The sequence below is a fragment of the Branchiostoma lanceolatum genome, chromosome 17 (genome assembly GCF_035083965.1).
Source record: "Branchiostoma lanceolatum isolate klBraLanc5 chromosome 17, klBraLanc5.hap2, whole genome shotgun sequence".
NCBI classification, from domain to species: domain Eukaryota; kingdom Metazoa; phylum Chordata; class Leptocardii; order Amphioxiformes; family Branchiostomatidae; genus Branchiostoma; species Branchiostoma lanceolatum.
In genome coordinates this window covers 9,020,444-9,034,176 of record NC_089738.1, presented here as the reverse complement: position 1 = coordinate 9,034,176, position 13,733 = coordinate 9,020,444, and the positions used below count along the sequence as shown (strand labels likewise).

The 13,733-nt window shown below is 40.6% G+C and overlaps 2 protein-coding genes across 2 annotated transcripts; both read left to right on the top strand.

Moving 5' to 3' along the window:
- The first annotated feature begins 1,095 nt into the window (after nt 1–1,095).
- Nucleotides 1,096–5,914, top strand: LOC136423391 (ATP-binding cassette sub-family C member 4-like). The gene is made up of 8 exons (XM_066411535.1): nt 1,096–1,169; nt 3,186–3,296; nt 3,487–3,610; nt 4,058–4,168; nt 4,499–4,588; nt 4,760–4,923; nt 5,153–5,278; nt 5,632–5,914. Exons 1-8 carry the CDS (start codon nt 1,096–1,098, stop codon nt 5,912–5,914), a joined length of 1,083 nt encoding a protein of 360 aa, XP_066267632.1.
- Nucleotides 5,915–6,260: 346 nt separating this feature from the next.
- On the top strand, nt 6,261–13,591 carry LOC136423390 (ATP-binding cassette sub-family C member 4-like). Its single transcript, XM_066411534.1, has 18 exons — nt 6,261–6,356; nt 6,549–6,638; nt 6,824–7,015; nt 7,300–7,394; nt 7,496–7,582; nt 7,861–7,957; nt 8,739–8,912; nt 9,068–9,243; nt 9,475–9,812; nt 10,147–10,226; nt 10,664–10,814; nt 11,309–11,539; nt 11,646–11,746; nt 11,852–12,043; nt 12,214–12,459; nt 12,631–12,803; nt 12,952–13,057; nt 13,181–13,591. The coding sequence occupies exons 1-18, from the start codon at nt 6,324–6,326 to the stop codon at nt 13,394–13,396; spliced, it is 2,778 nt and encodes a 925-aa protein (XP_066267631.1). The 5' UTR covers nt 6,261–6,323; the 3' UTR covers nt 13,397–13,591.
- The last annotated feature ends 142 nt before the right edge of the window (nt 13,592–13,733 follow it).

The following is a 13,733-nucleotide window of genomic DNA, read 5'->3' as shown; positions in this document are numbered from 1 at the left end:
GAATAGCTATAGTTTTGAGACAAAGTACGAACCTAAAACAATTATACCGTTCAGGACTTGACGTTTGTGATCCGACACATGCATACGCTTGCACTGAAGTAAATATACACACGAAATAAAAAATGACACCCAAACAAACCACAAATCAGTTTACCGATATTCTTTCATTTGAAACAGTTAAGCCTCTTATAATTAAATATGATTATTTGTTGATGATAATGTCAAATTGTCCACTACATTGTACCCCGAGAAGGTCTGATTTTGGGAGATAGAAAGTAATGAAATCATTCTAATATGAACATGATTTGTAGGACTCACAGAGACATGTACTTGTGTCTCGCTCTCCAAACATATAGTACTGCTGCTCTACTATAGTCAGGTCCAGGTACAGGTCCAGAGTCCAGGTACAGGTCCAGACCTGGACCTGACCCTCTGGACCTAGACCGTACCTCGATCTGAATATCTTATTCCAATTGCTCTCGTAGGTTTTGACATTGAAAAAATTAGGGTCGGTAGGTAACGATTCTCTTCTTTTGTATTATATTTATTCTAAGTGACGCCACGTAATCGCTGCCCTGCACCCTCGTAGTGTGCGACAAAAATTGTAACAATCTATTGTATGTACGTCCGACACAATATCACCATCTACCAGTACAGAGATGTTCAATGTTATATTGTCATGTAGGCAAATTTGCATATAACTCTGTGCAAAAACGAGACAATATCATACATTCCTGGCACAGCATACTGTTACCATGTACCAACATACTGTATTCTAGAGCGTTAGCATGTACATTATTCTATATATTGTTTTTACTGTTAGTCATAGATTAGATTAGTTCTCTACATTTGTCAACAATTAGCAATAGTTAAACTCTCATGTGCGTAAGTTGCCATACAGTGTACCAGTTATAATTGTCGCGCAATAAAGTTCTTCTTCTTCTGTGTCACTGACGTCACGTAACCTGCTAATGAAAAGACAAACAGCAACAAACCAAACAAACCCTGTCTCTTAGGTCACGCAGCATAAGGGGAAAAACTTACTGGGGCGTCTTTTCGCTTGGTACCGGTCGCAACAAGAGGTGCGGACCCACGATGGATAAGAAGTTTAAGAAGCCCAAACCAAATCCCTTGGAGAAGGCTGGTCTACTCTCCAAGCTGCTCTTCTGGTAAGCCAATTTAGCTATAGCCAATAGATGGTTTGATCTAGATTATATGTCATGGCCAATCAGTTGTAGCCTGGAATCCAAACCTACTATAGTTCCCGAGTCTCTCGGGAGCTATAATAGGTTTGGATTCCAGGCTAAATCAGTTGAACCATTAGTGACAGTAAAGTTACCAACGTTTGTCGTAACATCATTTCTAAGCTTTCACAAGCTCTCCGTAGAGCACAGCTTTGCTCGATATATGCCAAACATGTAGTTAACGCAAGATGAAGCTATCGATAAACAATTAATTGTTTGGTAGTCGTGATTTTTTTTCATGGGCGGGAATGAAGAGACACGGTAACGTAACTCAAACGTTTTGGTCCGTAACATTTTCTTCGAAATCAGACGACAGCCACGACATCGCCATTGACTTGGTTCCAATGAAACAAAACGCGAAGACAAAACTCGAACCAAAGAAGCCATTCTGTTCCAGTTGTAAGCAGTTACGCATTAAGAACACTTGTAAGATAAGATGGCCAAAGGTTAATCAAACGACACGTGTACCATACTACGTACTGATGATTATACACACGATCTCCCCTTTGTCAAAACGACTCTAACGGTTACGTTTGAAAGTGTTTTTTATTGTTAATCTAATCAGTTATACTTCTATCTTCATCCACAAAAGATTGAATCACCTTCTTTCCACAGGGAATTGAGGACCAGAAAACAACTCCGATCAGATTGTATCTAATTAGGTCACGCTGTTTTATGTGCCCAAGACGTACTAATGTCAGCACGTCCACCTTTCAAAATTTGTTTTTATATACAAAGCATCATGTACAGGTGCATACGCGTCTTCTTCTTCATATGTTACTTCGATTATAGAAGATAATGGACATCCTTGGAACCTACAAACTGTCACACTTAAGATTAAGTTTGCCTTTTAAGAATTGATTAAAGATTAATCACCTGCCCCATATACATGAGTAAACTGACCATATATATATGCCGGGGTTTGTGGTGACCAAACATAGATGCAAACAATAATGGCACCATACCAAGGATAGACCTAGTTTCTCAATCTTTGGGGGAGGGGGGCGTTCTTTGGCGGAGAGATTGAAGGATGCCAGCATACTCCAGTACCTGGGGTTAACCGCGTGAAAATCACTTTTACAAATCAAAGTTTTAGGTTTGGCCTTGATATGAAGCGCTAAAGCCGGCGTCACAATTCATGCGAGCGTCGGCCGACTTTGTAGATCGCCCGAAGCTCGCCGAATTTCAAAATCGCCCGAGCGTCGACCGTATTTTCCAATGAAAATCTCAGGCGACGTCCGTCGAACACTAAAAACTAAAAAGCCCCCATGAGATGATACCATCTCTTGGACACGGACGAAGTCAGTATCGACTAACCTAGTAAAAGGCCAATATTCGGATCAACTTTTATTTCTCAAAATCGCTCGAAGCCCGCGTAATCGACAGGACGTCGGCCGTATTAGGCCGAAAATGCACAGTTGAAGCTCGCCAACACGTCGGCCGAGCTGAATTTCTTATTTGTGACGGGGGCTTAAGGGTGTTCTTTTTTCTCTAATCTTATGCTGGGCACACAAACAGTGTAGGAGGGGTAGGGTAAACATGGTGTGTCAGATAAGTTGAGGAAGGTGTGCTCTTTGGACATTGTACAATTAGACCGTATGCAAAATAACAAAATATACATGGTTTGCTGAAGCACCGTCTTTATGGTCTGAATTGTTGCTTAGTTTTGTTTGCCAATTTGCTTGCTGTCAAAAAACTGCATGGCTATATACTTTCGAGGTCAAAACTTGATTTCATAAATCGTTTTCTGTTGTGATGTTTGGTAAGTCGTTCCCCCACTTCCTCTTGCAAACAGCTCATTTTGCTCTGAAAATTGGCGATAAGGTTGCAATTGATCCGAATTCAACTTCAGTCAGTCTCACACAATATCTTTCTTTAGATTTTTTTCTACAACCGCCCCTAACGATTACAGTTCTAATCGTCTGTGTGCATTATTTGAAGGTGGCTGAATCCAATCTTCAAGACTGGCTACAAGAGAACACTACAGGAAGATGACATGTACAATGTCCTGTATGAGGACAGCACGCAGAAACAAGCAGATGATCTTGAAAGGTAGAACGTTTGAATAATTAATGCTTCATAATTTCTATCTAGCATTCCTATATTAACTTCTGGCTGTCTTTTCTTTGTTACGAACTCATTTTGAAATCATAGTTTGATTGTGTCGGGCAATGTAAACGTAACTGTTTTATTGCATAGTGCTATGTGTATTTCGTATTCTGAGTAATTTTACCTGTTATAGAGAGTGGCAGAAGGAGCTGGACAAGGCAAAAGAATCTCCGAAGCGACTGCCCAGCCTGAAACGGGCTCTGTTCAGGGTGTTTGGTGCCAAATATCTACTGTTGGGACTGTGCTCACTGTTCGTGGTAGGTACATACACTAGCGAAGATGCCTACCACTAATACATACCACATACTACGTAACGCTAAGTGCTATAAAGAACACTGTGAGAAGTATTAGTACACACGAGAACAGTGCCAATTAACATGTATGTAGAAAGACCAATAGGGCGTTGTCACGTGATGTCACCATGCTGGTTGGTTGAACCTCGAAGAGCCAGACATTTGTATGTGTGTAAGGTTGTAGTGACGTAACTGCGATTACATATTCAAATTTGCCTACTGGGAGCTTTTGGTTTAACAATCCAACATGGCGGACCACATTTGGTAGTCAAGTGAGTATACATGTAAAAATACGAAGACCAGTGCCAATTTTCATGGACGAAGAAAGTGTTATATATTTACCAAATTCTCTCTTTTATCTATCTTCTTTAACAAAATGTTAGCGTAACGGTTTATACCATTTCTTTATAGGAAGGTGTTAAGATAATCCAGCCTGTTGCCCTCACCTGGCTGATTGGCTACTTCTCCCCCGAGAGTACCGTGACTACAACACAAGCCTACCTGTACGCCTTGATCATCAGCGTCTGTGCATTAACTGTTTCCGTGGTCCAGCATCCATACATGTATCTTCAGATGATACTAGGATGGAGAATGCGGGTAGCATGCTGTGGCCTTATCTATAGAAAGGTAATGGAAGAGATATATAAGCATATTTCTGCATAATGATATAACCTGCATGTGTTATCTTATTAATTAAAGAAAATGCAATCTTAGCACACGTTATCTTGACATGGATGCTGAGATGAAGATAATCCTACACAACTACACTTCAAGGTTTGCCCAAAGTTAAGTACTCGTCTTTCAATTTTTAACCCCGCTTACATCTGTCGGTTGCATCTGTTCCTCACACAGACTCTGAAACTAAGCCAGGCCGCCTTAGGGAAGAGCAACACTGGACAGATCGTCAACCTCATGTCTAATGATGTCAACAGGTTTGATATGGTACGTGATGCATTTTCTTATACAAAGCATATTATTGCAAAATAGACAGAACAGATGCTTTGTGCATTTCCTTTTCAAAATGAAGCTAGGATCCCATGTTGTGTGAATACGGTTGCTACATATCATAAAAGATTATATATTTCATGATACCTGTGGCTATCCATTCTTTAGGGGTTCCAGTTCGTCCACTACCTGTGCATTGGGCCGTTGGAGATCCTGGTAGTGATGATCCTACTGTATGGAGACATGGGGCCTCCAAGTCTTGCTGGTTTGGGTTTTATCATTTTCCAGTTCGCCATATCCGGTCGCATTGGGAGACTCTTTGCTACCTACAGGTAAAGATAGCGATATTCTTTAAGTTGATTAAGTTGTGTCAATTTTCCGAATGTAAATTATAAAAACAATGACATTAAATAAACAGTAATTCAACTGCAACATGTCAGTGAAGCGCACCATTTCTACAATTCATGACCTTTGAGAGAATTGTGTGAAAGGCAAACAGCATTTATTATGTAACAATAGTTGTATAGTGTATAATGATAACTTGTTACTTTTTGTTTCCAGGGGCCAGATAGCAAAGAAAACAGACGACCGTATCAGGACCATGAGTGAGATCATTTCTGCCATGAGGGTCATCAAAATGTACGCTTGGGAGAAACCATTCATTGAAGTAGTGGCCAACCTTAGAAAGTAAGTTTTCTAGTTATCTCTATGTCATGATGACGAGGCTTTAGGTCTGCAGTCATTCAATGACATTTACCCAATAAGATAGATTGTTGCAGTATAATGCGGTACGCATTGACATAAAAGTGCATAAAATGATGTAATAGTTAGTTGTCATATATCTGATCACATACATGAATTTACTGAAATGTATCAATAGAGCGTATCGGGATCGGGTTTTCATTGTAAATGCATAAAAATATCATATAGAAAAAATACTGTAGCATCGCGATATGCATTACCAAGTCCACCATTTACAAGCATGAGGACGACTTACCCATGTACATACAATGTACACTTTGTTTTGCTACATACTTTAGGCTCGAGATTGGAGTCATCAACAAAGCGTCAATATTCCGCGGACTGAACATGTCAATGTCATCAGTGGCAGGGCGATTGCTGATCTTCTTCACTGTAGTCACGTTTGCCCTGACGGGACATGACGTCACCGCCGGAGTCGTCTTCAAAGCCGTAGGCTTGTATAACATCCTGCAGTCTGCTGTATTCGTGTTCATGCCATTGGCCATTGCTCTCTTGTCAGAGTCCATAGTCTCCATAGGGCGGATACAGGTAACTTTCATTTTAACACGCATGGTCCCATAACTATTCAAGGCAGGGATTTCAATCTTTTTTTATATTTGATGATAAACTTTATTACTTAGAAACAAGAAACTTTTCGACGGCCGCTCTGTTGACTTTATCACTGCACAATAACATTTGCAGCTGCTTGCGAGGTGGGAGGGGTGCATGCAGACACTGCCATATTTGTGACACCAACTTACGGTAAGGGGTACAGTAGTAGACATCTTTAGGGCCTAATGAAGTCAGCAGAGTGGATGTCTAAACGTTGGCAGGTAAAAGAAGACACCTTTGTGAGAAGAAACTTACTCTTCGATATCTTATGACCCATAATCAGGACTTCTTGCTGTTGGAGGAAGCAGATTCTGAAGACGCTTTCGGGAGAACTCGCAGCATCACTACAACGTCTCCTAAGGAGGCCGAGTACAGCGTGATGCTGAACGACATCAAAGCTAAGTGGACTGGGGTAGGGCACTCTAATGTCAATATACAAATGTACTAGTAATACGATCAATCTGAATGGATAGGGCAGCTGGATAAAGACATGCTCTTAAATTGAAGGCAAACATGTACCGTAACACCAAGTACTTAAGTCATGGCAATGGAATACGCTGTTCACATTGAGGTGGTACTGAATATACCTGTTTCCATATTTCAGGACAGTGATCAGCTGACCCTGAAGAATATCAACCTGCAGCTGAAACCAGGTCAACTTCTGGCGGTTATTGGACCTGTTGGGTCAGGAAAGGTCAGTTTGAAACTGATCTGTCCAGTAGATAGTTACTTAGTTACGATACAGCCAGTACTTCTTTACAAAATAATGGATTTTGTGTTCAAATCAAGTGGTCAGGGAGAATATAAAACTAATATGTTGTATGGTATGTAAAAGTCTTAATCAGTGTAAATAAACCTCTCTTTTCATCTTTTCCACAGTCATCACTATTAAGTGCGATTCTTCAAGAGCTACCGGTGACGTCAGGAGAGGTCAAAGTTCACGGCAAGGTTGGCTATGCGTCTCAGCAGCCGTGGGTGTTCTCTGGCACTGTGCGACAAAATATTCTCTTCGGACGGCCTTACAAGGAAGACATCTATGATAAAACCATCCAAGTGTGTGCACTGGAAAAGGTAATGTCAGTTTTTGTGAGATCATACTAATAGATAATATTACATAGGGGGAACATAAAGGTTTATGTATCATTAGATATATGCATTTATTTTCGGAAAACAAAGAGTAATAACTGTCCTACAGAAGATTGTGATCGTGCTTGTGAATAAAAACACAAAGTTGCGGGGAAAGTTGTTGCAACTAGCACATAAGCGGAAGAAAGAGAATAGATGATATATCGGTTTGTTGCAAGCAATCTTCACAAACATGATTTACAAGCGAACCCTTTTCATACTTCCATTAGGACCTCAAGCTCCTGCCCCATGGTGACATGACACTGGTTGGAGACAGAGGTGTGACATTAAGTGGTGGGCAGAAGGCTAGAATCAATCTGGCAAGGTAGAAATTCTTTTTTGTTATTTGCTAAAAAGAATCTTGATTTCAGCACCCCGATAAAGATAAAAATATCATGTGCACCTGCGTGTTGTGTATCCTTACAGGGCTGTGTATCATGACGCAGATATCTACCTGCTGGACGATCCACTAAGTGCTGTTGATTCAGAAGTTGGGCGGCACCTGTTTAACAGGTTGGTGTCGTATAGTTTTAGCTCTGCTCTACATTGTTTCTATTGTATACTGACGTCATTTGGATGGAAAGACTATTCTAGAAGCACGAAAATGATAGTAAAATGTGATACAATTGTATATCATACACCACCACATCAAGAAGCGCCTTGCTAAATATTTGTCTGGAAATGTTTGCACCAGATTTTTGTTTATTTGTTGTTTTGATAGTGCATAGCTGATTGCATACCTACATTCTTTAGGTAGACAGTTGAATCATGCTAATTCTTTTTAAATAAAGATGCATCCAGGGTACTCTGAGGAACAAGGCTCGTATCCTGGTGACGCACCAGCTGCAATATCTGCAGGAGGCTGACCAAATAATGGTGCTGCTGAAGGTAAATAATGTCAAAGTAGATTTGTTTTAGATCGATTATTGATTACAAAAAAATTACGAAATCTTTGACGACTCTAGAAGAGCTAATCAAATCATTATCATTGGGGTGTCAGAAAGGTTGGCTGCAGCAGAACATTTTGTATCTTTTGTGCTGGACATGTTGTGGTTTATTTTTATGGTGGCAGATATAAGGAAGAAGTAGTGTAGGTTTGGCCCCCCTACCAGCATGCTCTGGAACTGCAGAGGCGTTTTTGCTTAAATCTTTTAAGGATAACTGAACAAATAAATGACGGATTTCCAGTATGTAAGGAACTTAGATGGAGATGTACACAACGTGATGCAAATGATGCAAATTAGGTCTTAATTTGTATGATTAATGAGGGAAACCTATGATTGCAGTGTTTTTCAAAACAGCAATCTAATACATATGACGTATGAAAGCTATGGCAGGAGGAACATCTACAGATACTAATTATGCAAATATGGTTCCGATTTGCATAATCAATGCTAAAGTGACATAATTCCTTTGTAGTAAATTCGGGGATCACAAAGTGCATATCTTACATGATTTATGATAAAATGTAAACATGGTATTCTGCCAAAGAACAGGTCACGCATACGATATTTGTAATTCTGGAAGAGAATACCATCGTTTATAGTAGATTATTCTAATGGCGGCCTTATATGCATCATCAATGAAACAAAATGAAGCAATGTATCTACAAAGGCGAAAATGATTTCACGGAGGTATGAGGTCTTCGAACTCTTCTTTTCCTTTGCAGGGAGAGCAGGTAGCAACCGGAACGTACACTGAACTGCAGCAATCAGGGATTGACTTCACAAAACTGCTGGGGAAAGAGGAAAGCGAAGAAGATATGGCGGTCTCACCGTTTTTTTCTGGGACATCAGCAAACGGTTTAGGCACTAATCCTTTAAAAGCAGAAGCCGACGAAAAGGTAAACGTACATTTCAAAATTATTGTTTAATGTCACTTAATGCTACAGCATCTATATCTTAAGCCCTTATCGTTGCATGGTCTTCATTCGTTTGTGTTTAAAAAAAAAATATCTATATCACTTTGTTAACAGAAACGAGACGTTTCTTTATCTAGGATGCAGCGGCTCCTCTGCTTGAAGAAGAAGACCGAATGACTGGCACTGTTGGGTGGAAAGTGTACAGAGACTACTTCACAGCCGGTGCTGGCGTGAAAGGATTTCTATTTGCCATGTTTGCCATAATTTCCTTCAGTGTATTATACTTCATGTCCGACTGGTGGCTAGCATATTGGTAAGTCTGCTCTACAAATAATGTTAAGGAGGTGGTAGAACTTTATTTCATGAGAAGCATTTTCATATATCAGCATATTTTTACCTAGTTTATATCTAGTTGTATATATGCATCAATGCACCTTAAGCAGATTATATGGCTATAAAGCCAGTTGTGTTCTTTGCTTTTTTTCGGTCAACCTCTCTTTTGGAAACATGTCAACTGAGATATTCTTCGTTCTTAATAACACAGGGCACGGACGGAGGAGCAGTATCTCGCTGCAAAACACAACTGGATCTTGGCTAGTAACGGCTACAATACAACATTCTTCAATGTTTCGAATGTTGGAGACATGGTGAATGAAACATCCATGCCGACTAATAGCAGCACAGCCTTCCCCTTGGCCCCTCCGGATACACACTTCTACATCTATGTTCTGACTGCTTTCACAGCGGGAGCCCTGTTTCTGGGTGTACTTGGAAATCGGCTCCTTTTTCTCATCTCAGTAAAGTCTTCAACGAACCTCCATAACGACATGTTCAATGCCATCATCAGGGCCCCAATCAGGTTCTTCGACACAAACCCTGTTGGTGAGTTTCATACATCGATCGGACCAATAGGTCCGGTCGTATTGAATTCTAACTGTTGATGAATGTCAGACAAAACGTGACTCCATTTTGGTGATTTTGTGCAACCCTTCAAAACGAACGTTGTATGAACATGTTATTAGATGCTTGCTGCAAGGTAGAGTTAATATCTAAAGATTTGAAATACCTGCCAGATCGCAATCATAATCGACTACTTGTACAGTGCCGGTGCTCTATATCCAATGATAGAGGCCAGTACTTAAAGTTGCCTCATACGTACGACTTGCGATGTTGCTGAACTAGTCATTAAGATTTGTTTTATTGATTTTGTAACCAGGGCGAGTTTTGAATCGGTTCTCGAAAGACATCGGACAACTAGATGAGGTGTTTCCGTGGTCTTTCACCCAATTCGTACAGGTAGTATTTGAACGCCTTTCCATGGCTATTGTCTGTACCCTTTCTACAGTCTGCAGGCATATGTTGTGAAATATTGCCGGTCTACAATTAACTCTTCTAGAACGTGTCTCAGTGATGATTCTATTTTGAAGTACTTACATGTATGTCGTCCAACTATAGCGATTTATTGACTACATGGTAGTTCCTGAAATTCCCTAGCAGAGTGATTGGGCAGACTGCTGCTGAAAATGTCTTACTAATAGTATTGACAATCAGTACCTCAAGTGTAGATAATTGTCTGTCCTTGTCCGCGTGTAAGATTTGTAATGATTGGTGAGTTGGTTGTTTGTTTTCTTACAAAATGGAGTTACATGTTTATATGGCGGAGGCAATGATTGGTACCCATTACTTAAGTGAGTAGTGAGATGAACACTTAATTTTTTTTTCTTCCTACGCAGGGGTCTATAGGTTTATGCATGATGATGATTGTGTCTGGTGTCATCAACCCCTGGGTGTTCATCCCCACCCTGCCTCTGTTGTTACTGTTCATGTACATCCGGAAGTATTACCTGAGCACATCCAGGGACATCAAACGGCTGGAGGGAACCAGTAGGTTTTTCTACAAATATTCTTTCAAAGGAACTCTTGTATCATCCTCATTAGTCCTGTATAAAATCTTTATGTACTACTTTTTATCATCATTCACCTGTTCAGCATGCAAAAAAAATGATTATTGAGAGTTGCTTGGATGAAATGTCAAGTTGGTTGAAGTAGGAGGGTACGGCGCTTTTGCTCATCAGTCCCTGTGCATTACTGACTACGCTACATGTAAAGGCCTATTCTGTGAGACTTTTCAGTCTTTTACAGTTGATTACAGTTACAACACTGTCTACACTGTATACTGACGGAAAATAGCTGTTTACTGCAAAACAGATCAACTTTCATCATACCTGAAATGCCTGTCCTCTACACATTCCCTTGCCCTGTCTACCGCCCTGCAAGTTATGATACGAAGCCTGAAGACCATGTACATGCAGTGCCATACTTTTTGTCAGGCGGCACTGATATCCCATATTGACAGAGGGTACTTTATTATTTCTCAGCCCGTAGCCCAGTGTTCTCCCACCTGTCTGCCACCCTACAAGGTCTGTGGACCATCCGAGCCTTCGGCGCCCAGGAGAGTTTCCAGCAAGAGTTTGATGCTCACCAGGACCTGCACTCTGAAGCCTGGTTCCTGTACATTTCCTGCGGTAGATGGATGGCTGTCAGGGTAGACATTTTAGTCTCTTTGTTCATCACTGCCGTGGCCTTCTGTAGTGTTCTTGCTTCTCAAGGTGAGTTGTATCTTGTAATGTGTAGATTATTATATCATTTCACATTGTAGTTTGTTTATCGGTAATTGTGCGTTCACTTTTCAACATAATGTCTATGTCTTTACAGCTTTAGATGGCGGGTTGGTGGGCCTATCAGTGACGTATGCACTCATCCTCACAGGCCGGTTTCAGTGGATCGTTCGCCAGAGTGCAGAGGTGGAAAATCTGGTATGAAAAATAATCTTTTCTACAACTCTGACTTAACATGTAGAATAGTGCAAGGAAAAAACTTCGTTTAAACGCAACTTTCTTTTTCCCAATCATATTCACCAGATGACATCAGCAGAACGGGTGTTAACTTACACCAAACTGGAGCCTGAAGCACCGCTAGCAAGCATTACGAAACCACATAGGGACTGGCCTCAGGACGGGGGCATCGAGCTGGAGGATGCAACCTTCTCCTATTCTGAAGATGGACCCGATGTTCTCAAGAATCTTGGTGTTGTCATACAGCCACAAGAAAAGGTTACCACAAAGCTAAATATTTATATCAAGTGCAAACTTAAAATCATATTGACACAATAAATATGATATAATAGGAATTAGCAACTCCTGTAAAGCGTTGATACTGAAGTAAAATGACCATCTTATGTGCTGAATTTGATTATGACATTGTTTCTTTTAATCACGTTCAGATTGGCATAGTAGGTCGGACTGGCGCGGGGAAGAGCTCCCTGATGCAGATGTTGTTCAGGATGGCGGAGCCACAGGGAACTGTCAGGATTGACGGGGTGGATGTGACCAAGATCGGACTCCACGACTTGAGGAAGAAAATCTCCGTCATTCCCCAGGACCCTGTCCTGTTTTCTGGTTCCCTCAGGAGGAACTTAGACCCCTTCAACAACTTTACAGACCAGCAACTATGGAGTGTCGTAGAGGAGGTGACATTTGACACCAATTTTATATACTAAAATACGTCATAATCAGATATTCTTGTTGTGTGCCGACATCATAACATGGTAAATAATCGAAAAATGAACTGTTTCATTTGTACTGCTCTCATCTCAGACTTAAGGAATATAATTTTGTATCCATCATTTGTGTATATATAGGTTCAGCTGAAGCAAGCAGTGGAGGACTTGCAAGGAAAGCTGGAATCTGAGATGGCTGAATCTGGGACCAACTTTAGTGTGGGTCAGAGGCAGCTGGTGTGTCTAGCCAGAGCCCTCCTCAGGAAAAACAGGATTCTCATCATCGATGAAGCAACTGCAAATGTAGACCCAAGGTAAGTCAACCGACAAGATGACTGTTGACAAAAATTCGTACACTTCTTTGACTGTTTGGGATTGTAACGTATTGTCATGTCACTCATGTGATCTCAATGAAATACGACATGGGCATTATTTGCATTGAACGCTATGTTTCCACTACAGAACGGACCAGCTTATTCAGGAGACCATTCGAGAGAAGTTCAAGAACTGCACCGTGTTAACAATAGCCCATAGAATCAACACTGTCATCGACTCGGATAGGATCATGGTAAGTCTCTTTTCTTGTGGAAGTATATGTATTGAAGGAATGAATTAAGGCACAGCACATTACCAGAAGTGGTAAAGGTTGACGTTTCCCTGGCTCAAATGTATTTCGTTTCCAATGTATCAGGTACTGCAGGAGGGCCGGGTACAGGAGATGGGAGAGGCGCATGCTCTACTGCAGGATAGAGATGGTGTTTTCACAGCTATGGTGGACCAGTCCGGGACCACGTTAGCAGCAGAGCTTAGAGAAGCAGCAAGGCGGTGTTACACGGAGAAGCACGGCACAGACCAAGTTTCGGTGGATAAATTTGTCTCTATCATAGGACGTGAAACCAGTGTGTAAACATAGCTGTACTAATATGAATCAGTAAGCTTTTGTTGTAATCTGATATCAAATATGCTGGTTGATATTACATATGCTAAATTACTTATGTTTGTAAGAGATTGTTAAATGGAACATAGATTTGACAGCTTATGTGAGGTTTTTGTAATGTGATTACGATTACTGACATACATATGATACTTTTTAAGATCTTTATCACATTCTATTTTACTTTAAGATTGTAGCTTTGATTGATATAATGTAATAATGCGGACAAATATTCTAGCGTTCTTTTATTTTGCTTCAGGTTTACCGAAGTAATCTTTTGATTAATTCGGACAAATATTCTAGTGTCCTT